Source organism: Acipenser ruthenus, chromosome 1, assembly GCF_902713425.1.
Source record: "Acipenser ruthenus chromosome 1, fAciRut3.2 maternal haplotype, whole genome shotgun sequence".
In the NCBI taxonomy this organism is placed as follows: domain Eukaryota; kingdom Metazoa; phylum Chordata; class Actinopteri; order Acipenseriformes; family Acipenseridae; genus Acipenser; species Acipenser ruthenus.
In genome coordinates, this window is record NC_081189.1 from 73,917,716 (window position 1) to 73,943,347 (window position 25,632).

General features: G+C 37.2%; 1 protein-coding gene across 3 annotated transcripts; it reads left to right on the forward strand.

Annotated features, from left to right (window-relative positions):
* Nucleotides 1-19: 19 nt before the first annotated feature.
* Nucleotides 20-23,964, forward strand: LOC117421277 (inorganic pyrophosphatase-like). Of its 3 annotated transcripts, none has more exons than XM_034035466.3 (12): nucleotides 23-349; nucleotides 3,094-3,158; nucleotides 8,628-8,672; nucleotides 9,566-9,619; nucleotides 11,582-11,737; nucleotides 12,195-12,281; nucleotides 13,465-13,591; nucleotides 15,113-15,240; nucleotides 19,563-19,648; nucleotides 20,878-20,947; nucleotides 23,344-23,383; nucleotides 23,789-23,964. In XM_034035466.3, exons 1-12 carry the CDS (start codon nucleotides 67-69, stop codon nucleotides 23,815-23,817), a joined length of 1,170 nt encoding a protein of 389 aa, XP_033891357.3. In that variant the 5' UTR covers nucleotides 23-66; the 3' UTR covers nucleotides 23,818-23,964. The 3 variants fall into 3 exon arrangements, with proteins under 3 accessions (XP_058885603.1, XP_033891357.3, XP_033891358.3); XM_034035467.3 differs by having other exon boundaries at nucleotides 32-349; nucleotides 11,582-11,701; XM_059029620.1 differs by lacking the exon at nucleotides 20,878-20,947 and having other exon boundaries at nucleotides 20-349.
* Nucleotides 23,965-25,632: the final 1,668 nt, after the last annotated feature.

Sequence of the window (25,632 nt, forward strand, 5' to 3'; positions counted from 1 at the left end):
GGCAGAAGGTTGTCGAATGTCTGCCATGTTGTACTGTGAAAACTTAATTTCAAGGTCTACAGTTAGATGGCGGTGTTGGATAGGGAGTTCAAAGGTGAAACAACAGTTCAGAAGTGGAAATACAAAGAGGGGTGCAGACCATGCTCTGTCTGTATTGCAAAAGCTATGCGTATAATGCGTTTGCTTCTGAACTCCTGTTTTAGGCTTTCGACAACTTACGTGGGTTTACAGACAAGCCTAAAAACCGGGTTCAGTTCACAAATATTGTCATTCCACCTAAGAAAAATGGTGCATTATAAAATGGAAGAAAGGGGGAAACCGAACACTCTTGACTACAGGATATATTTTAGTAAGTTTGGGCTCCGAGAAAGGTTGTAAATGCTGCATTGGATTACTGGAAAAATACATTTTCGTTGCCACGTGTAGTCTCAATTTTTCATTAATTTAACTGCATCCGGAAGCGAGGGCAATAAATAAATAAAAAATCGCTGGCAGTGTTTTCACAGTTGCCAAATTTAAACCTGAACCGAATGATATTGATAATCGGCGATTGCGTGTCTCCTTGCGGATTGCTTAGTCGTCATAAACAGCCGTGCTTTTCATGGGCAAGTGCTACATGTTGCTGTACCCAATGTAATGTCTTGTTTACATTTTTAGATAATATTACCGTTTTTAAAAGCAACTGGCGTAGTCCGTGATTTCTTACCCAGCTATGCTGCTAAGGAAACAGACCCTGTTTGTTACTGATGATGGCATTTCCATGGCACTAAACAATAAATGGGGACTAACCATACATGTTTGACATTTATTTCAGTTCATTTATTGAAGCAATCAGTATTCAGTGTCTGTATTATTGACTTGTTTACATTGTGTACAGTCGCTCTGAAGGTTTTCAGGTGTAATAATGTATCAAGTCACCTATACAATAGTAACTAGTATAGCAGTGGCTGGTTAGCAGGGAGTCTTTTGAAGTGGTTACTTAGCTTGCATTTACCACGGCATAATTCTATTTATTTTGAAGCCATTACATCGAAGGCATTTATGAATTTTGAATTGATGATTTTTAATTGGGTCCTGTACTTGTAGCAACTTGTTTTGAAACCGTTTTTACAAACCCTTTGTTCTTTCGGATTTTTGTATATGGAATATGAAACAGTTAAGCATATCTTAATTACCGGTATATTACAGTCCTTGAGTTAGCCATTAAAAATAATGAAAGTAAATGGAAGAATGTAGAAAATTAATAATATGAATCATATATTGCTGTAAATTTTAACATTGTTGTGGGAACTAGCAGCTAGACCAAGAGGCACTATTACTGTAGAGCGTAAGTATTATTGTGAAGTTCCCATATATTATGGGTGCCTCAGTTTAATCAGTATTTGAGTTGTGAAAAGTTGGAAGTTGGTGTTTTGAACCTTAGTGACCCCCAGGAAAGTGAGAACAGTTCTAAATGATATCAAAACAAACACGCCAGTCCAAATCCAGGAGGGAAGCCATCATTATCGCAATACTATTGCTGAGCACAGGTAGTGGCTCCTCTGAGAATGCTTCTGTTCAGATTATAGGCAGAAATGTTATTGTTTGGAGTATTTTGTTGTCATTTGAAATAAGGCTTCTAGCTAAGCAGTTTTAAAATGGGAAACATTATTACAAATAACATGTGAAACGTTGTATGTCTTTGTTGTTTCAAAGACTAGTGGGATATAGTAGTCCAGCACATGGTGGTTAAAAAGTCACTTGAGCAGTGTATGACTATGGTGTGGGGAAGAAGTAAGTACAGCATGCAGCCCTAAAGCAGTGGAACCTGACAGGTACCCTGGCAGCAGGGGACCACATGGATGAGTGTAGCATGGCTTAACACTTTGGGACAGATTTCTCAAGGTCTTTACTCCAAAATGCAATTTTAACAGCTTTTTGCAATGTTAACCATCTTGTTTTTATCTAAAAAAAATAGTGCACATTGGACTTAATATATATTTTGCACTCGTCACAAGGTGTGCATTTTATGGCATCCGTTGGGTGAATTTTCTCACGGTGGAATGCAAGTGTAGGCCTAACTAATGTCTGTGGACTTTGTACATACACACGTGGCAGAAACCCCTAGAACCATAAGTTGCAAGTGGTCAAATAAGCTGCCATGACACATTATAAAATATCACATTACAGAATGTCACATTACAGATAAGAGCACTTATAAAGTACAGTAAAATAAATAGAAAATAAGTACAAATTCAGATAAGAGCAAAATAAAGAACAATTACATTTAAGAGCGAGTTCGACTAAGAGCAGTTAACTTATGGTAAAAAAATATTTGCTTATACAAGTAAAGTCCATTAAGAGCACATAGTAAGTACGATAAATGGATGAGAACGATTTCAAATAAGAGCAATTACAAAAAGCATGAATACGAATACTTAAGAATAAAATCAAGTACAAGATACAGGAAGTAATTATAATTAAGAGCAGTGGTAGAACACGGCAGGGTATGGAGCAGTTTAGTGCAAGTATAAGCTGATGCAAGTACTGGTACAGCTGGGTGCCATGTAATCCAGTATAGTCAAGAGTTGTGAGTTTTTTTACATTGAATCCACAATGTGTATTCTACATGTATATAAGTTGCAAGACGGTGGATCTGACACAATTTGACAGAGGGCTAAATAGTGTTGTAGGTGCTTGATAGGCAGGTACTATTGTACTGCTCAAATTACTGATCTTAAATGAGAATTCTCTCAAAAGCAGTGACTTTATGGACCATTCTAGGGAACAGATTTTCACACAGTCTTCACTGCCCAACAAATAACATATTCCCAGCAAATGTCTTTACACTAAAGAGCTAAACATTTTTAACCTATTTTTTTCTACTACAAAGGTTAACCTTCAACACACCTCTTACTGTATCATCTGTTCTATAATGAACCTGAGAGGATACTGGGCAGTCATGTGATGTGAGCAGTTCCAGTGACACAAAATTAGGAAATGCAAGGAAGACTTTAACATTGGGATTAGGGTTGCATGCCTGTGGTGATTGCTGAGAAAATGTCTAATGTGAAGCAGAAATGTGATGAGATTTGTTCATATTGTCTCTTGCAGAAACTTCAGAGGGCAAATACATTTCACCTTTCCATGATATTCCACTCTTTGCAGGAGATGATCAGGTAAATTGCTGATTTTAGCATAGTAATTTAAATGTAATAGTTGCATTTTTATTTTCCTGAATCTCTAATTATATCACACAGTCATTTCAAGCAGACACCTTTACACTTGCTCTAAAACACAGTTTTTAAAGGCACATCTTAAAAAGAGGAATACAATAATTTAAATAGTATAAAACTATCAAGAAACTACCCAGAACAATAATTTAACGTATCCTTCCTGTAGAGAAGTGTTTTCGCTAGTTGTATACTGCTGAAATGGTTTAATTCCTCTTAGAATGGAACTGTCAATAAGGTATTTTTCTTGGCCCACTGCTGACTTCAGATATTTATGTCAATTGATCGTTGACAATATGCCCTTCATATAAAATGATAATTGGATGACTATATATATACATACAGATGTTTTCACAGTTTTCACAATTGTGTTATTCAAGGAAGATGCTAAAGTCAGGTTGCCTAGTTAAGTTTCAAGTACATTGCTGCAGGCAAACCTGAAATGATTGTTTTCTGCAAATGGCACATTATCAAGTTTTAAGATAGCCATGGATTTATTTACACTTCTATTAGCTTGTGCAGAGCACTTGCTGTAAAATAGTGCCCATCATTTTTAGCCTATTATATGCTTGAATATAAGTACCCAAGTATTGGCAGTATTGGGTGTACAGTACAGAAACTGGATTACCCATGCTTGGAGGCTAAATAACCCATGCAGAAGAACGTACAGGAACTCCGAAGCAGTGTAAACTGCACTTGCTAATGTGGTACCTGTACGACAGTTCTTTTTTATGTTAAGCAGTTTTGTGTTCTATTTTATTTTTTTTTACAAGGGGTTACGTAAGTCCATCAACAGTCCAAAGCACCTTTGGCCATTGTTGCATATTCCAATTTCTGTGGTCTTGTGCATATTTTAGCCTTTTAGTCGTGTTCCTCTTTCTTAACAGAGGTATTCTTACTGCAACACATCCTTTAAGTCCTGACTTCGAGAGACCTTTGTACTGTTGATTTGATGAACAACGACACCTGTGTCTTATGCTAGTTCTGTTGTCAATTCAACGCTTGTCTTCTTTCTATTCCTTAAGGATATTATCTTCAAGTATTGCTTATCCTTGTTAGACAGCTTTTTGGGTCTTCCAGTCCTGGTTTTGTCAATTACAAATGATGTGTCTCTGTACTTGCTGATTATGCTTCAGATACCACACCTTGAAAATCGAGTGATGTGAGCTATTTCACTCAATGTTTTTCCTTCTTAATGCAAGTCAAGGTTTTTATTATAGTAGAAAACACTAGTGGAGGCTTTGAGTAAATCGTAGATGCTCATAATGCATCAGAGTAGAAAAATGCAACATGTCTAAAACTTTTGCACAGCAGTGTGTAGATATATGTTACCTTGTGAAATTCAGGGGGCGTGAACCAGTGCTTCGCTGTTTCCTAATTTCACCTGCCTATCATCATGACTAATTTCACCTGTCTGTCATCATTGACTCCCTATTTAATCATAGTCACAGCTCAACTCTTTCTCTTGCGTTTTGCTTTTCCCTCCTCCTCACTTTTTTCATATGCCACGTGCCTCTGTGTTGGTCCCCTCTGGGGGGGATAGTGAGTCTCACTTCCCCGACCTGGAGTTCCAGTAACTCTGCAGGTTCTTTGTGTGGTCAGAGGGGACCGCCGGCCAGACTATTCTTTCGCAGCTCATGCGCTATATATCTTGCCTCATGAAAGAAGGCTCTGTCTTACTTCTGCCTTTACCCTCCTGGGACGTGGCCCTCTTACTCTTAGTGCTTGTCCCATAACTAACAATTATTTGTGTTCTTTCAGTTTCTTTTCTTCCTTACATCAAGGCTTCGTATGAGCCGTTCCGTACTCCTGAGGGTCGACCCCGGTCGCTAACTGGGACCCAGTCGCGAGGCCGAGCCTATAATGATTCTCGGAGAAGTCAGGTCTTTTCAGGGGCCCAGCCTTTAAGAACATAAGAACAAAAGACAGTTTACAAGTGAGAGGAGGCCATTCGGCCAATCTTGCTCGTTTGGTTGTTAGTAGCTTATTGATCCCAGAATCTCATCAAGCAGCTTCTTGAAGGATCCCAGGGTGTCAGCTTCAACAACATTACTGGGGAGTTGGTTCCAGACCCTCACAATTCTCTGTGTAAAAAAGTGCCTCCTATTTTCTGTTCTGAATGCCCCTTTATCTAATCTCCATTTGTGACCCCTGGTCCTTGTTTCCTTTTTCAGGTCGAAAAAGTCCCCTGGACCGACATTGTCTATACCTTTTAGAATTTTGAATGCTTGAATTCTTTGTTCAAATCTGAATAGATACAATTATTTTAGCCTGTCTGCATAAGACATGCCTTTAAACCCGGGATAATTGTGGTCGCTCTTCTTTGCACTCTTTCTAGAGCAACAATATCCTTTTTGTAACGAGGTGACCAGAACTGAACACAATATTCTAAATGAGGTCTTACTAATGCATTGTAAAGTTTTAACATTACTTCCGTTGATTTAAATTAAACACTTTTCACAATATATCTGAGCATCTTGTTGGCCTTTTTTATAGCTTCCCCACATTGTCTAGATGAAGACATTTCTGAGTCAACATAAACTCCTAGGTCTTTTTCATAGATTCCTTCTTCAATTTCAGTATCTCCCATATGATATTTCTAATGCACATTTTTATTGCCTGCGTGAAGTACCTTACACTTTTCTCTATTAAATGTCATTTGCCATGTGTCTGCCCAGTTCTGAATGCTGTCTAGATCATTTTGAATGACCTTTGCTGCTGCAACAGTGTTTGCTACTCCTCCTGTTTTTGTGTCGTCTGCAAATTTAACAAGTTTGCTTACTATACCAGAATCTAAATCATTAATGTAGATTAGGAATAGCAGAGGACCTAATACTGATCCCTGTGGTACACCACTGGTTACCTCGCTCCATTTTGAGGTTTCTCCTCTAATCAGTACTTTCTGTTTTCTACATGTTAACCACTCCCTAATCCATGTGCATGCATTTCTTTGAATCCCTACAGTATTCAGTTGGAGAATTAATCTTTTATGCGGGACTTTGTCAAAAGCTTTCTGGAAATCTAAATAAACCATGTCGTATGCTTTGCGATTATCCATCGTCGATGTTGCATCCTCAGAAAAATCAAGCAGATTAGTTAGACACGATCTCCCTTTCCTAAAACCATGCTGACTGTCTCCCAGGATACTGTTACCAAATAGGTAATTTTCTATTTTGGATCTTATTATAGTTTCCTTATTGATCTGTAGTTACCTGGTTCAGTTTTGTCTCCCTTTTTGTGGATCGGTATTACGTTTGCAATTCTCAAGTCTGTCGGTACAACCCCTGTGTCAAGAGACTGTTGCATGATCTTGGTTAGCAGTTTGTAAATAACTTCTTTCATTTCTTTGAGTACTATTGGGAGGATCTCACCCAGCCCAGGGGATTTGTTTATTTTAAGAGTTTGTAGGTCCTTTAACACGTCCGCCTCTGTTATACTAAAGTTATTTGAAACTGGATAGGAACAGGTCGACATGTGGGGCATGTTGTCCATATCCTCCTTTGTAAAACCTGTGAAAAGTAATCATTTAATATTTGCTATTTATTTTTTCTTTGTCTATGATTTTGCCATTTGTATCACTTAGACATTTAACCTCCTATTTGAATGTTCTCTTGCTGTTATAATATTTGAAAAACATTTTGGAATTGGTTTTAGCCCCCTTAGCAATGTTCATTTCTATCTCTCTTGGCCTTTTCGATTTGCATTTGCAGTTCCAAGTACACTTTCTGTGTACTTTGTTTTCGGTCCATTTTTAAACGCTCTGTAAAGTGCCTTTTTTCTCGGAATATTTTTTTTTAATTGATCTATTAAACCATTTTGGCCATTTTGTTTTAGATTTAGATTTGTCTACTTTTGGGATGTAATTGTTTTGCGCCTCTAGTACTACATTTTTAAAAAAAAACAGCCAGGTGTTTTCTCTATTTTACTCCAATCTACTTCTGTTAGTCTCTTTTTCATACCTTCATTGTTTGCTTTTTTTGTAAACCTTAGCTTTACTCATTACTTTTTGGGTTTTAAATTATAATTATTCTCTTATTTCTGTGGTAATTTCTGCGTGAACGAGACAGTGACAGTCTGACAGCCTCTCCTTCGACTCTCTCTGAGTAATGACGTGCTGTGTACAGAAACAGAAGGCTCGCGCAGACAAATAGTCAGTTTGAGACAACAAGGCAATTCTATTTTTGGAGTAAGGTGGGGGGGGAATACAGGAATACAGAATGGTAATGTTCACCTCTTCATGGTGACCCCCCCCCCCCAAAAAACAAACAAAAAAAAAAAAAAGCTTGGACAGTTGTATTGGGTTTCACAGCCTCGCAAACAATAACAAACTTATGCACAAACGTGAGACTCCATTGCACTACTTTGAGACTCTCAAAATTGTGAAAAACCGTGAGTTTCACAGGTAAATCTTGAGACTTGACATCCATGCCTTTATAAAAGGGTAATGTAAAAAACCTAGTGAGATTTATCTTTTTCATAGTGTTATTTAGTTAAAGTAGTGAAGGAAAATTACAAACATTAAACAGTTATTGCGCAGTGAGTATCATGCTAATGGACATAACAACGGAAAGGAAAAAAAAAGAAAAAAATGTATGTTGTCTTTCGAAATTTAAAGGATGCAACCCATACTTGATGTCTGTTTCATGTAATTTCTGCACAAGCTAAATACAAATATACAGTTAGGCACAGAGTTGCATTGATTTCTAAGCTCACAAACACACAAAGCCAATTGGAATGGATCATGTAATCCGACAAGGAAAAAAACACCTTAATTGAACAGAATGAAAGGTTAAGTGTCTCTGTAGAGATGATGTCAATACTAATCTGGCCGAGATAGAAATGTAGCTGTCCTTACTCAGAAGGCTGCAGACCGTTTTCTTGGAGAATCAGAAGAAATAATTAGATTGTGCTAAAGCTTTTATTTGTCCCAAAAAATATTGAATAGTGCTGTACATTAGCTGACCTTCAGAGCACATAAAAAAGGGCTGAAAAAGTTAGTTAATATAATCACTGGCTAAATATATATTAATGTTTTTAATGTCTCTAGTAATAGCACAACATTTAGAGTTCATTCGTGTATTCGGGCTGTCCTTCACAGGACCGATTTTAACAAGCAAATTGAATTATTGTATATAAAAGCTGCATTTCCTTGTTGCAAGACAGTTTCGGTCATAAAAGGCAGGGATCGGAAAGATATTAATGGAGAGCTCATGGTAGGTACTCGGTTCACTGTTACTGCATCAAAAAAAAATGCTGATTTGCCAGGAGCATTACTAGTAATTTTTCCTTCGTTTGTCTAAAATGGATATTGTAATTTAACCATGTTAAGCTGACAAGTAATTCTTAACTGTGATTTTCTCATGTCCATGATGTATGAGGAAAGTATGCACTTAAGACCTGTCTTTTTCTGCACAGGAAAATGATGTCCCAACAAAGAAAGCAAAGAAAAATGGAAATGAGGTATAAATTAAACTGTATTGATGAATTAAACCCTTATATCTTAGCACAACCATGGTTTAAATAACTTGTGCTGCTGACTTCAAATATTGTACAACTGTCAAGTTTGATTATGCTTTCAGTGTTTGTTTTTTGGTCCGTTTGTCGGGTGCAAAGGCAAAGTTTCTAAAAAATAAAATAATGTTTAACTGTATTCTAATTAAAAATGTCATGTGGAAAAATACAACCAATGCTTTTTATACTTGATTTCATTTCTGTTTATATTATTGGTCACAACGGTTGTTAATTTTCAGTTTTCTTTTTATCACAGAACATCATAGTCTCATAAAAAATAATACCTCTTTGAGCGTGCTGATTCTTGTAACATGCCAGAGACATTGTTAACTTTCTTTTTTTTACCTTTCCTATAGCTATTTTTCTTTAGTTCTTTTGCTTCATTATTAACTTTTTAATTGTCTCAAACTAGCTTTCAGAAAAAAAATCGAATTGCATGTTGTCTTTGATTAAATCATTATAGAAAGCCGTGAGCAAGGGTCATTTCAACTATGTTGGATCTACATTCTCTGTTGCTGTTAATTACGTTTTGCTGAAAGCTAGTTGGACAGTTATTGAGTAAATGGTTAAACTCATTAGGTGAAAGCTAGTAATTTGTTATTTTATTGTATAAATGTACTGTGTCTTGTGTTCTGATATAGATTTATTTTAGTTTACTATATATATATATATATATATATATATATATATATATATACATTTCATGGAATCAATACTATTATACTGTATGTATTTATTTAACGAATAAAAGGCAATTATACCCACTGAATCCTCAAGATGATTATCTATGTTGAGTATGTTCCATTTTACTGATAAAAACTGTGCGATGATGACTTTTTTAGATCGTGTTTAATATGGTTGTGGAAATACCTCGCTGGACAAATGCCAAAATGGAGGCAAGTTTTAATTTACTTACTTTTTAGTTTCCTAAACTAACAAACTGGACAGCTAAGTTGTTTACCAGATTCAAAACATAACATAATGCAAACACAAACCAAAACTACAAAGGTTCACACAGTACTCCCCCCCCCCCCAAAGTCTTCAAGTCTTCACTGTGACAGCCTAATTTCATACAGACTAGAGACTGCCCAGAACAAACATTTCTTCTGGTTTAAATTCTGGGGGTTGTAGTCCTGCAGCTCCCTCCTTGGACTACATTTTTTTCTCCATTCTCCCCCCTATTCTGTCACACATATTAATCTTAAATACATTAAGTACACTGCAAAAACAGAAGGTACTACATGTTTATTCGAAAAGGCTTAACCTAAATAGTGATTTCCTCCTCCTGTTTATTATTTCCGTTCAATATAAATTACGGTCTCAAATATTTTGTATAAACATGCAGTCCCAATTTGGTGCTTCAGTTTAAAGAAACAAGGAGGTAGTGGGAGAAAGCGATTAACTTCTCCCTTGAGGAGTCAGTTTGGAGACTGTAAACCAGTTTGGAGACTGTAAATTATAAAAGTTACTTCAGCAGTGCATGCTTTTAAAAGCATTTACTTTCGTCCATTCTGCCAGTGGTTCTAATGAAGGAGACAGACACATATCTTGGGTGATCTAAAGCCCCTTTTACTGCCTCCTTACTGAAGAAAAGGAAGAAATGGAATAATGTAGTGGGAGGTTTTTCAAACAAATTACTGAGCATCAGAAGAAACTTATCACTTACATTCGAGCTTCAAAAGTAAGTTTATATTTGGATAAAATTCACTAGATGTGATCGAAAAATGACAAACTCTGTTTTAGAGCAGATGCAGTTACTTTGTATTGTACTGATTAACAATTGACATCACGAAGATACTGCAAAATGATCTGTCGATCTTGGGCAGGTGTTGTGACTCTTGGCCTCCCAGTTCGTGGCCTGTCATTATCCGATTGTGTCTGGTTATACCGTCTTGCCAGGTTTGAAATTGCTGGCTGTGAACACTCAAGACGGCGTGCCACAATACACTGCCCTAGTCTAGCCTCCAACATGCTGATTGCACAAAGGCACTGTTCTCTTAACAGATGTGGCATGTTGTTTTTGTTTTTTTTTCTATTATTTTCTTTATTGCTTGCAATTCAACTGCTGAAATGACTCCATATTCAGTGTCCAATCAACTGTTTCACTAATTAGGTGATTAAGTGCATATACTTCAGTTATAGTCACTCAAGCATGTCATGGTCAAGGATGAATGATCGAGTGATTAACAAGAAACCAAAAACATTTAGTCAATGTCCATCATTTATATACCTTATTTTTTTTCGAAAAATAAATGTGTTATAATAGTGATAAGTTTCTTTTGATGCTCGGTATATGATGCCTTTGCTATTATTTAGTGTGCACACAGTCGTTGTCTATCCAGTTAGTTTGCATCCCGTAATGGTGGCTTCACCTTTAGGCACACCTCCCACCTCGAACTTGCTTTGAAATAGACACTTTTTTTCTGTTGTTATCTATTAAAAATGTGATCCACAAGCTCTACTGTTGCTTAGGGAAGGAAAATAATCATGTAACCAAAAGGATGGGGGTTAGATCACACAGAGTTTTGCAGAAGCGTGCAGTGAGGATGCAAGTCTACTGATCACTTCTGTATTGTTATAGTTTTATTTATAAGAAACAGTTTGACTTATTACAGAAATAAATGGAAAAAAAAAACATTTAGAAGTGCATTTGTCTGTATTTTCTTTATATTTCATACAATATATGTACTGGTAGTATTTTTAGGAAAAATTACTCTGAGGCCACCAAAACATTTGGGTTGAGAACCACTCATGTAAAGCCACAGCAGGAAACTGGTTTTAAAACAAATTTATTTCTGTGTGTGTGTGTGTGTGTGTGTGTGTTATGGCTTGAATAATTATTTTTATTTTCTGTCTAGATTGCAACTAAAGACCCACTGAACCCCATTAAACAGGATGTAAAAAAGGGCAAGCTTCGATATGTAGCAAATGTCTTCCCTCACAAGGGTTACATTTGGAACTATGGAGCCCTTCCACAGGTAAGAGTGGAAACCAACAACATATCATCACCCGAGGTAAACTATTATTACGGAAAGGGTACACTTTTCACACAAAGTAAGGATAGGAATTAATGTGTGACTGCAGAATGTCACTGAAAGAGTTCTAACAATGTTAAATTGATCTAAATATACTAAAAAGACTCTCGTATAACAAGGGCTGTTGTGGGTGCATGTTTGTTACTTATTGCTGAGGTTGAAACGGGGGAATAATGTTAAGGGCAGCATTGTGTAATGTACTTACATTGTGGATTCTGACCCGTCTGTGAGAGGAGGTTAAAAACTATACTAATAATGGCTCTTTAGCTTCTTGTGGGCGATGTGGGTGGTCGCCAGTTCAAACCAACAGCTGCTAGCAAACCTGCCTTTGCCAGCAGCTGTTGGTCTTTAGGCTTACGGAGCAATTGGCTTATAATATATATATATATATATATATATATATATATATATATATTTTTTTTTTTTCATTCAACAGACTTGGGAGGACCCAAGCCACAAGGATAATGACACAAAGGGCTGTGGCGACAATGACCCAATTGATGTGTGCGACATTGGTTCAAAGGTTGGTGGAACAACTAAGAAGATAGAGAATCCGTAATACCCTACGGGTCACTCAAGATCAAGATCGACAATTCATTATTTTGTTGAAATGCCTTTGAAGCATGCTTTAACCCTCTGCAGTCCATTTATTAAGTGCGTGTCAGGCGCGTCAGGTCCAATTTATTTTCACACGCGCAGTTAATTTTAGATGCGCTGTTTAAAATTATTTTTTTTCCACAGTCAAACGGGTTTAAAAGGCCCTGCATATCAACAAAGCACTCACTAGGCATCTCCAGCCCCGCACCACCCTTTCGTTGGTATCGCTTTCACATATGCTAAGAAATAAATAATAGTAATAATAATAGTCGTACATACTGATCAATCATCTCCTGATCACTCGTTTTATCACCAAACTCCTCAATAATGCGATCCAAGACATTATTTTATTACTATAACATCTCAAAAAAGCTCTGCAAATGTCCGTGATATTCTCTGAGCGCTGATGCAGTATCAGCCAGCTTGTTTCCTTATGACCGCCCCTATCTGATGCCAGGGGCAAGTATGACTATTCATGAGATATGCCTTTTTTTTTTTTTTCGGCTTGTCTCGGTTCCTATCGCTCCCACTCGGCCATTGAATGGTTTTCTCGGCTTTTTCCAGAGAAAAAACGACTAAACCCATTTTTTGCGTCTTTTTGATGATGTCGGACAGGGTCCGACATTGGACCGTATAGGAATAATTGCAATGTCGGACCAGGTCCGACACAGGACCGCAAAGGGTTAAAATAATACTAACATTATGGAGAAAACGTAGGTCAAAGGTTGTCAAAAGGTTATCAAAATGGGCATTCACATACATTACAGGGCATAAGTTAAACATCTGTAACCCTTGGCCATTATATGTGATTCATGCTTTGTCATCCACAAATGGCCTCCTCTGAACTTGGTTCACTTGAACTGGCATGACCCCAACTGGTTTAAGATAAGGTTGGAAACAACTTGTGGGATTCCTGCAACTGGTTGCAGACATAATCTCTCTTCCTTAACCCATAATGGATTTTGTCCCTCATCTATCAAAGTGAAATTTTCATGGAAATTGATAGACAAACAAACAAAAAAAATATAGGAGTGGTGTAAGTTTGTGCATGTGATAAAAGTGTAAGCATGTTTTTAACTGGGTCTTACATGGTGACCTGTATCTCCTAGGTGTGTTCTCCAGGAGAGGTAATTCAAGTAAAAGTCTTGGGGATACTTGCAATGATTGATGAAGGAGAGACTGATTGGAAGATAATTGCTATCAATGTTGAAGACAAAGATGCTCCAAACATTAACAGTAGGTTCTTAATCCATATATGACTCCCCTGCATGCATTAACACAACAAGATTAATCACATTGTCTTCCTGCATACAACATGCCTTTTATAGTCATATTTAAGGTGCCTTTTTTTTTCTTTATATAAATTTAGTTGTCGCCAATTTTTTTTTACCCCAGTTTTTCTCCCCAATTTTGTATGCCCAGTTATTATCTGTATCCTCGGCTCACCACTCGCAACCTCCCCGCCAACTCGGGAAACGGCGGCTAGAACACGCGTCCTCCGAAACGTGATCCTGCCAGTCCATCATTTTTCGCACTGCGGATCCACAGCGAGGTCACCAGACCTATAGTGCCAGAGGACAACACAGATCTGGCGGTGAACCGTGGATTCCCCTGCCAACCTAAGCCCTCCCTACCCGGGAGGCGCTCGGCCAATTGTGCACCGCCCCCTAGGAACCGCCAGTCACAGTTGGCTATGACATAGCCTGGATTTGAACTTGCGATCTCCAGGCTATAGGGCGCATCCTGCACTCCACGTGGACCACCTTTACTGTATCTGCCACTCGGAAGCCCTAAAGGATGCCTTTTAAGTCAAGTAAACAAAATCTGGTGAAACTACAGTTTGTGTTTGCAGTTCCAACTGTAATATGCAATATATAGAAATGGGAAAATCTATTTTCTCAGCATCAACAGTGATAATTTGCCTTAGGATCTACAATGCTTTTGGAATGTACCCCGTCATAGCCACCTTTTCCCAAAAGACTAATCTAATGATGAGTGCTGTTACACGTACCCTCTTTATTGATACAGTTTAATCAGTACACTGGTGAAGGCTCTAAATAAAACATTTGTCTTCTTGACTTGTAAAGTTGTTATCTTATGATCTCTGATCTTTAGTGATGCACAAACAAATTATTCAAATTGAGTTATCTACAGAAATCATGTGTTTACTGGGCTAATTTTACCATTCATAGTGTAACAAGTGAAGAACCAGCTGCTTGGATTTGTATGGATTGCTGTTCTCCACAGTCCAAGAAAAGCAGCAATCTACACAAATCCAAACCTCTATTTCTTCACTTGTTTCACTTTGAGTGGTAAATTAGCCTTATCAACCCCAATGACCCTCACCTGATTGTCAGCACCTGGTTTATGTACAGAGCTCAATCCGAATAAAACGACAAAAGATGAGTGCAATTCACAAATACAGAAAAACAATTACTTATGGCGAAAGAAGTATCACATTATTTGATTTGATTTATGTTATACATTGAAAATCACTTTTTTTTTTTTGCAGTAAAATGCTCGTATTTTAATGTTTAAGAAAACTGCCGAGCAGCAAAGTTGCAAGGACTTCTATAAAAAGACACAAATGTTGCCTGTGTGTTGTTGGTAAGACTTGCAAGACGTCAACATATATACCAGTATCTATGGAAACTGTATCCAGTACTTCACTGTAACATTACATCACATCGTACCATCTCTAATGTATTATCCTTTTGTAACTTTTTTTCTGTTTCTGTTCATAATGTTAATGCACAGGAATACATGATGTCCGAAAGCTCAGACCCGGGTATCTGGAGTCTACAGTTGATTGGTTCAAAAAGTATAAGGTACCTGATGGAAAACCGGAAAACCAGTTTGCCTTTAATGGAGAATTCAAAGACAAGGTATGTCTGCGTCCGTTTTCAGAAAAAATTGCCTGGATTTTCCCCAATTAGATTTTGTTCAAAATACCTCTTAATTTAAGTTACTTATCCCAGTTTAAGGGACTGAAATGTGACTTAATGTAATTGAAATGTCACTAAATTAAACAATTCACCATTATCATTAGAGCAGAGTAGAAAATAGGCACCATGAAACTAAAGTCCAAAATTAATATGATCTAGTAGATAACGTCCTGGTTGTTTACTGGTTGTTTCTAGCTTTTCTAGTGGTTCATTCCAGCTCAATTGGACCTGGTTTTGCGGTTGAGTATCCGTTGTTTGTGTGCTTGAGCCGACCCTTATGGGAGACTTGACCAACGTCTGTTCCCAATATTGCAACCCAAAAATATAATGTACACATATCACTGTAACCGTGTTATTGTGGGGGAAAGAAGTGACCAGCTGAGCTTTGTTGTGCACCACTGTTTTCTTACCGTGTTAGCAGAAGTACATTTAACAAGGGAAATACAGTATGTTATAATAATGGATACATGCCCTATGCAATTTTTACAAATTTGAGAAAGCTGTTGGAAATAACAGCTATATAGATATTATGTACCATAAAAATCGTTTTATAGGTCGCACTGGCGTAAAAGTCGCTCCCCCCTTTTTGAGACTTCAATTTTAGGAAAACACCTTTTTGTATTTAAAATACTTTTTTTTTTTTTACTATTGATTTGTTTCCTACATGCTCAACACTGATAATAACCCTTGTTTGCAACATTTTATTCCATTAATATTTTTTCGGTGTTGTTTTTCGTTTTTAGTTAAATTGCTGATTCAAAATTTTAAAAATAATAATTAACAGAGCATAAAGTTATACATCCCACATCACATCTGTATTAACCTGTTTTATTTTAGCTTTATCAAGTACCCAAACAAGTTCAAGAACATATCTTCTTTGCTTTACTGAACATTCCTTTCCAAAACCATACTTAGACAATAGTTCCCGCTGCATTGGCTTTTACAAATTTGTTGTATTAATTCAAATTTAAAAGAAAAGTATTTTAAACAGTGCTGCTTCATCAAGTAAAAAACAAACAAACAATAAACTAAACAGTGCACCATCTAATAACCAGTAAACAAAACATTTTAGAGTTGCATACGGTGCAGTACAATTGCATTCAATTTCCAGCTGTACAAATACATTCGTTTTGTGAATCAGAACCATGACCATACACATACTTTACAAATGTACAACTGCGTTGCACTGGCATGTAGAACAAGTTACAGTATGTATTAAAGTCATTCAAAGTACTCCATTCAAACAAAATGTTTTCTACGTTGAGCCATAAACACTTTCCTCCTATCAGCTAGTTTTTCTTTCACCATTTTAAGTTTGTCTTTGTTTCGTCTCTGGTCACATACTGTTTTTTCAGCATTGTGATTAAACATGTATTTCGGCAAATTCAACACGCAATTTCAAAACTGTTGAGTAGCACTTTCATTTTTCTGTCCTGCTTTATCCAGTCTCAAAGTCACCTGCATTATTATAGCTTTGCAGTTACAACGAACAAAGGAAATTCATAGAGACTGACAGCTATTGTGTTAACTGAAGCAGTATAGCTGTGAGGTGAGTCAAGAGTCTGAAAGCTTGTGTTTAACATTCAAAATGACTGAGGGTAAATTACAACTTTTAATTAGAACAGTGGTTTTGTGTTTCTACCTAGCAACATGACCTGAATGCCGTAGATCCTGAAGAAAAAAAAACTTGGGTTGACAGTTAAGTTTGTGCGAGCCATAACTCTGGTTGTAGTAATCCCATTGTGGCACTTCTACAGTAGTTTAATATTAGACACACAGGCGCATAAGTCGCACTGGTTTATTAGTCGCTCCCCCCTTTTAATCGACTTATACAACGTTTTTTACGGTAATAAATACAAAAACAGGTTAAACCAAATATACCGTAACACTTTAAATAAACGCCCGCCGTTTATTTACAATATTTGCCAGTAGCCCCGGTGTCTGTTGGAGACCGGCGACTATTTGAGACTGTGTTTATTATGTAAGATCACCAACATCTGCAAATACTTCAGATGCAATCATGAAAAAGCTGCCTGCACACAACCTTATAGAAACAACATAAGTAAATTACAACATTCCAGCAACGTCATTAAAGGTTGTGTCAGTGGGTAATAACAGTTTGCATTGTAATAATAATAAAAACAGTAAAATCCACTTGACAGCCCTGTAAATATCGGAACACAAGCGTGTATTAAGGTAGGCTTGCAGCACAATAAAAAAACAAACATGGTTTTAAAATTAATAAAAGCAATAAGTATCATCTTTATTAGCACATATTATATTTATTGTTCACCCTCAAAACGTGTACATTGGGAAGCTTGGACAATCGATGAAAAATGAACCAGCAACGAATCTTCATTGCAAAACAATCACATGAAATACTGTGTTAACGCGAAAAATAAGTTCATGCTGTTGGCCCACAAGAACACTGAAATGCTTCAAATTGATTAAAGATTAACAATAAAATCAATAAAGTACCAGTACCAGTTTTATCACAAAATCAAAGCAAAAGTAACTAATTTGTTTTTATAATGTGTACATTGATAAATAAGAACGCTGGGGGCTCCCGAGTCGCGCATCCAGTAAAGGCGCTCCATGTGGAGTGCAGGATGTGCCCTATACTCTGGATGGCGCGAGTTCGAGTCCAAGCTATTCCTTTAACGACCGAGGAGTGGAGCTTCCAGGGGGCAGCGCTCAATTGGACGAGCACCACCCGGGGGGAGGGAGGGTTAGGTCGGCCAGGGTGGCCTCGGCTCACCGCGCACCAGCGACCCCTGTAGTCTGGCTGGGCGCTTGCGGGCTTGCCTGTAAGCTGCCCGAGAGCTGCGTTGTCCTCCGACACTAGCTCTTGGGTGGCTGCATGGTGAGTCCGTAGTGTGAAAAAAAAGCGGTCGGCTGACGGCACACGCTTGTGTTCGTCTTCGCTCCCCCGAGTCATCGCAGGGGTGATAGCAGTGTGCTGAGCCTAAAAATAATTGACCATTCCAAATTGGGAGAAAATAATAAAAAAATAATTGGCAACGACTAAATTCATAAAAGTAAATAAATAAATAAATAAATAAATAAATAAATAAGAACGCTGGAAAAGGAGCAAAATACGAATTTCATTTCAAGACTCAGTGCACGAAATACTGTTAATACAAAAAAAAGAAAACAGATACAAATACACTCAAAGGCAACCCTGTTAATATCAGAAAACAAGTTTGTATTTTACTTACTTTCAGCACGCTCAAAAAAGCTTCACAACTGGTTTTAAAATTAATAACGTCACAAAAAAAAAAAACTTGTATTATGTGTACCTTAAAATAAGTTAAATTCAGTTTTCTTATCATTCATCCTGAGCCTCAGGGTCTCTTCGTCGCTGTTAAAAAGCAAATTGGTAAGCTCGCTGTACAGCCGTGTGTGTGTATTGACTGGAACATTCAGTATGACGCGCATTATATTATTATTCATAACCCAGCGTCTAAGAGAGACCCGGAGACTATTTACCATATTTCCCAGAAGCCCGTGCGCTTATTAGAGACATGGTGAGTATTGGAGACCGGCGATTATTTGAAGTTTTACGGTACCCAAGAACTCTACATCCTTACTTGGTACATCGCACCCAAGTGCAATATGTCTGTGCTGTCTCTGGCAGAATTCTTATCTTTGGTAGAAAAGTTACAATGAATTGCAATCTTCAACTTAAGAGCAACAACCATAGAAGCAGCTCATGCTTTTTATGTATTGCTGCATGCTGTACTGTGAAGCATTTGTGAAAACTATTTCTTCCACCTACACTTCACTGTTCAGTTTCTGAAACCTCAGTAAATGATCACAGCTAAAAGAAATCCACTGACAATCAGTATAACATGGACGTTTATGTAACAAAATCTGTGTTAAAAGACAATTCCTAGTCTTGTTGGCATTCACGTTTTATTATTTTTCACTCTGATTCTGGTGAAGCCTGTTTGTCCTTCCTCAACATTAAGTTCACTTCCTGTGTTACAAGTAATAGGACCCACCTGACACCACATTTCCTGTGGGTATATTATTACCTGTAACAAAGAAAGTTAACACAGTGTTGTGGCAGGACAAATTGGTATGCATAGAATCACAACCCTAAAAACCTTAATAGGTTGATGAGGTTTTTAAACTTTAATGAGTGATTCCAACTATTATCACAACTGTGGTTCTGTGGAGTGGGAAACCCTTATTACTATTGGTAGTACAATTAGTGTACTGCAGAATTACCAGTAACTGCTGTTTCTTGCTGCCCCTAGGATTTTGCAGTAGAGGTTATTAAATCTACACACCAGTTCTGGAAGGCACTGACACAGAAACAGACTGATGGAGGTGCAATAAACTGGTGAGTCAAATCACAAGCTTGCGCTGCAGTTCTCTTAAAACAGTATTTTGGATAATCCATAGTTTAGCTATTTTGAATTTACTGTTACTAGTTTATAAAATGTATTATTAGCTTTCATTGGCAGTGCATAGTTTGTAATCATTAGTCCAAAATAATGTTTTGGAAAACGAAGACAGTGGGTCCAGATGTGTTAATGGGGGCAATATTCCTGAACCATACATTTACTAAGGAGTGGGCAATCTGGCTGTAGTTTGCCCACAATGGAAAATATAGCCCCATATTATTAGTATTATTATTATTATTATTATTATTATTATTATTATTATTATTTAGTAATTTAGCAGTTTATACTAAGACCATATCTGGTTTGGTTTAGTTGATGTACAATGCTTTATCCACTTCAAGTCAAGAAGTTTTGTCAGTTTAACAGTAAACACTTTACTCTCCTGTTTTTGTATGTTTTTTTTTGTTTAAATTAACCAAATCAGGGGCTGGTTCTTGGTTAATATATATGCAAAAGAAAATGCAATTTCTCTTGAATTACTTGAATTAATCATATTACTTTTGAAGAATTTAGACCACTTGCCTTGTATTTCAATTTATCTGTATTTTCCATCACAACACTTACCCAAGGTTAACTAATTCAATGGTTTTAATGCCTTAAATTGAAAAAAAAAAAAAAAACCACAAAAAAAAAACAGAATATATATTTTTTCGGGCTGTCACTCAATTAAAAATTTTGATCAGTTAATTTATGGGCATTAGTTGATTAATCGGTAGATTGTAATCCGTGCACATTTTTAAGAAAGGTAACGATCTTATAGCAGCTGCCCTGCATAGTAATACTTAAAAAGTCAATAATCTAAAATAAAGAAATAAGCCCAATGGGAATTTGGTCTGTTTTAAAACCATTTTTATTTACGTTTTTATTTTACTAATTGTAACAAATATTTATTTTCAGTCCTATTACCCTAATAAAACAGATTTAGGGACCCGATATTAATTCAGTCACACAAGCTCCAAGGGAGCAGCACAGTTACTCGTACTGTTCAACCACTCTGGGGTAACCTCTAAACAGCAAAATTATTAGCAATGCACAAACAAACAAGCAAACACTCTGAGGTTTATAACTAAATCAACAGTTTATTATGTTAAGCATTGGTCGTACCTACAGCAACTAACAGAACATAATATTTTTCTTTTTTTTTTCTTTTTTTTTTTTATAACAGTAAAAATGTGTCCGTGTGTAAGAGCCCTTTTCAATGCAGTGAGGAAGAGGCCTGCTCAATAGTCCAGTCTGTAAGTTGCAGTGTATTTGTTGGAATTATTATTTTATATATTAGCTGTCGTGTTTCTGTTTAGCCTTTGTTTGTTTGTAGCTGTCCCCCATATGCAAATTGTTTTCTATAGTGATGGGTATAGTGAAAGTGGTTGTGTGTATGTAGGTAGGTCACACTTTTTTATATTTTTGGTTTAGTTTTAGTTGTGTAGGTGGGGTTTGAAGAGGGTGTGGGAATGCTGAGGGAACCAGTTAATGGAATCGTGATATCTGCAAACGAGAAAGGGCATCGGCAGCATTATTATGGGTGCCAGGAAGGTGGTGAGCTTGAATAATGAAATTGTAGGAAACTGAAATCCAGATTAGACTTTGAAGCAGCTGCATGATGTAGGAGGAGGAAGAGCTTCCTTTATTAATGATGTGGACTGTGGGTTTATTGTCACTGTAGAATAGATGATTTTCTTGACCACTGATGACCCCAGAGGTGAGCAGCTGCGACTATGGGATAGATTTTAAGGAGAGCGGTAGATTTCAGATGAGGAGATATATTCTGGATTTCGAGGGGCCGTTTGCTGGAAATCCATTGAGAGCCGAGAAAGCCGCCGAACCCGATGAGTGAAGCATTGGTAAACAGTAGTCTTCGTAAAAGAGAGAGGCCGTTCCAATGGGAAATCTTTCTGGCTTTGGAGGATATGTTGATGTGGGAATTAAGGTTTTTGGCTGTTGTGGAAAGTGCAAGGAGACGTGAAATGAATGTTCTGCCCTGGGGAATGATGCGTAACACAAAGTTGAGTGACCGAGAAGAGATAGAAGGTCTCGTTTCTTGATGGAGGATGAAATCTGAAATTTATTGATGATGGAGCGAAGGCGTTCCAGCTTAGTTGGGGGAAGGCTTGCTTGGAATGTTTCTGTGTCAAGCGTTATTCCGAGAAATTCCTATGATTTGACTGGGCCGATGGTTTTCTCTTCAGAAAGTGGAACAGAGTGAAGAAAACAGGGTTCTCAGGTGATTCTTGAAAATAAGCATGGAGGAGTAGAGCATTGGCCTATTTTAAATGAACTGGAAGCTGCTTTTGGGCAGAGGGAGTTAGAGTGCGCTGTAGATGGGCAAACTCCGCAGACGTTGGCTCGCAGACCGCTATAGATGAGGTTAAAGAGATCAAGATCCGGGGAAGACCAGTCAACAATGTGGTTATCAGCTGATAAAATGGAGGCAGCTTTGGCTGAAAAGGCCTTGTGATACTCATAAAACATTGTACCCCCATATCTAACAGAGAGCTCCACGATATAAAAAAAGATATTGATCTAGCTCAAGGCGGCGGTGAGGGTAGGCTGAGGAGAGAACATCACGATAGATGGAAAAAGCCAGGACGAACTCTCCCAGAGTTTGATTTTTAAGAAGGCGTGGGACACAAGATTTGAGGGCAACTGACAAGTCCCCACAGTCCACAACACGGTTATCCAGAAACTCAGACGTGGCAGTCAGAATAGAAACTAAATTAACATCTTTACCTTCTATGATTTGTTTGCGAATATTTGGATAAAGAGAGTGACTTCTGATGATGGAAGCTGAATGGTAACTGGATGCCATTGCAGATGAGAGGTTGTATTCTGGGATTTCAGAAGTGGGGACCGAGTGGGGTTGAGGTACCGGAAGCGGAGAATCGAGCTGGTTCTGAAGGATCTGATGCAGTGTGTGGGACAGGGGAGGGGCATCTGCCTGCCACTGCTTGCAAGCGAGGAGGGAAGACAGGCTCGGCAGATACAGCATTGCAGTAGAGGTTGAACAGAGTGAGCCCATCGCTGCTGCCCGGAATATCGATTCCTTTATCAAATAATGCTTTTAAGAGTTTGGCAATGGGCTAGTCTTTATAATGAAGCCGTAATGGAGGTTGAGTATTGGAGCACTGTTTTGAACGGCGCGGTTGCTGAGCTGGAGAGTGAATATTTTGAGAGACGACAGATGGTAGAGCTGCTACTGCAAAAGAGGAAGCTGCAGGATGAGATGTATCTCTAGAGCAGGTAGGAAATATAATTTATTCCCTGGAATCATCTGAGTCGGAGGAGAGAATGAAGCGACGAGATCTAGGCTTTTTTTTTTCTCTTCGAAAGTCTACACGCTAGCTACATAGCAAAAACACTAGACAGGGGAAGTACATAAGATTGTTCCTTAAATAAAGAGTTAATAATGATAGACATTAATTTAGCAGCCCCAACGTCCGCCCCCTGGATCTTGCAAATGCTAACATTAAGTGGTTCCAAAGTAGATTTCAATTTACTGTTGAAGCCCAGTGCCTTCTGATGGGGATGGAAGTGTTTATTTATTTGCACTTTTGGTAGAAAATAAGATACTAGACTAGAGAGCAGTGAGAATATAGGTCTGTATATAAATTTCAGTTTTGTTTTTTCCTCCTAGGCCCCAACATTTGGGATCTCAGACGCATTGCCTGAGGAAGGTAAGATATCTATCTTGCATTACATTACAGCACAAATCCAACACTTTTAGGTATGTAAGCCACTTAAAACATTTTAGCTGATGTGTGTTTAGTTTTTTTGCAAGTACTACTTTATGAATAGATATTACATTTTTGTCTCTTCATTCAATTTTCAAATCAATTCTCTTTCCTTTTTATTAATTACCATTATCACTCATCTCACTTACATTATGATAATTGTTGTTTAATGTCTTCATGCTTTTTTAGTTTTTTACTGTTTATTTAGGATATGCAAGTAATTTCACATACATTGCTGTAGATGAATTGCTGTATCCTGCTACCTTTGCTGTTAGTCACATGGTCTGATTGTAGCTAGAATATTTGTTAAGGTAATTTTAAATAATGAAATCCAATTTTATATTTCAGTGGACAAGTGGTATTTTCTTCCAAAGTGATTCTTGACCAAATATGGGAACTTCCTTGGAAATGTGTGTTCAAACGACCTTCCTAAAAATTAAATTGTATAATAGACAAGCACTTAATATGCAAACAACTGCCAAATCTAAGCTGTGTCACAGAATAAAAATTGAATTATTTGAAAATGTGTTGCTTTATTGATTAATGTTAAGCTCTGAAAACTTTTTTTTTTTTTTTTTTTTGTAAATGAGTTGATGTAATAGTTTGAAATGAAGGGAGCACAGAACAATGATGTTCTAAGTTAGTTTTGTGCTTTGTTGTAATCAATCCTGTCAGCTCTCCATCTGTTTTGGAGTCTGAATCAGCTTTGCATTTGTTTCATATGAGAAGCGAGAAATATTGGTGCACATGATACGTTTTAGTAAAGGCATCAAAAGAGATTTTATTTTTGTTCAAAAGTATCAGGTTAAGAGACACAGGAAATCATGTCTACTGTAATCTGTAACAGCTTTGACTGCATAGACTGTATATTTGAATAGTAAAAAGTCAAGAGTTTGACTTCAGACTGTTCAAAAGTTTGGAATTGGCAAAAGAAATTCATGACTTGAACAACATTGCTTTATTGTTATCTCAAGAATATCCACTTGTTAAATGAGAGTTTAATATCCAAAATAAATATAGCCTTATATATATCCTGTTCTTGCTTTTATAAAAATAAACCCTTCTGGACCTTTCTGGCAGGCACAAAAAATATCTTGCGTAAATCTCACAGCCTGTCCACACATTTTGGAAGTCTTGGTTTCACATTCGTCTGCAGTGGTAGGATAGCCTCATTGGTGGGTGGTACATTGGAGTATGAAAACCAGTGGTGCATCATTGTTTTCGCCCAGCACATAGTTAGAGTTATGGTGTGGGGATGCTTTGGTGTTAATATTCAGAGTGTCGTTCCAATTTACTTACCTGACCATGGCCATCCGGGTTAACAACCAGTGGAACTGGATCATTCTGCTGGTCTCCGAGGACGGTTAAATGTAATTGTTTGTTAAATGCTTCCACTACTAATAATTGCATTGAAGTTTATTTTTTTTAACCAAAAAATTACAGTCAATTACAATAGCATTGACATGGTCTAGGGGTATGTTTCAATATGTTTTTTTTCAAAAACATGACATTCAACAAAGTGTAGACCAAATTGATGTATGTGGTCATGCATTTCTTTGCCTAGTCCAAACTTGTGAAAAGTACTGCATTAGATATTGATAATTTAAAAAAAAATTATATTAACATTTAATTATCACTATGTGAATTTGTTCTGAACACACATGGCGATTCTTATTGTTTTTGTGTGTAAATGTGTTGTCTTCAAAAGAAAACAATTGTTACTGGTCATAAACTGTAATGTCTATTAATAATTGTTTATGCAATTTTTCTGCAATCCCTTGATTGAACGTCTTAAAAAAGAATGTCCTGAAATACATTTTCATCATACATTTATGTCTAGAAAACAAAGTATTTTGTTTTGAATAGAAAGTTTTGTTATCCTCGTGGAAAGTCCTGCGTGTCCCCCAGTAAGCCTGATGCTGTTGAACTGTTTGAAATGTAATCGAAAAGCTTGATTTCTTCACTAATTACTGGCAACTGATGGCGTTATGGAAAAAATATGGACATATTAAAGGCAGCCGTGGGTTTCACAGTGAGGGTAATGTGATTTTTAACAATATTACCCTTGGAAAAACCAAAAGGTAATCAATTAATTTCAAGGTTGTTTTAGTTGTGGTTAAAAAAAATTAAAACAAATTACATTAAAAACCAAACTGTACAAGCATGTCGAGTCTTTTCACAGCCAAAAAAAA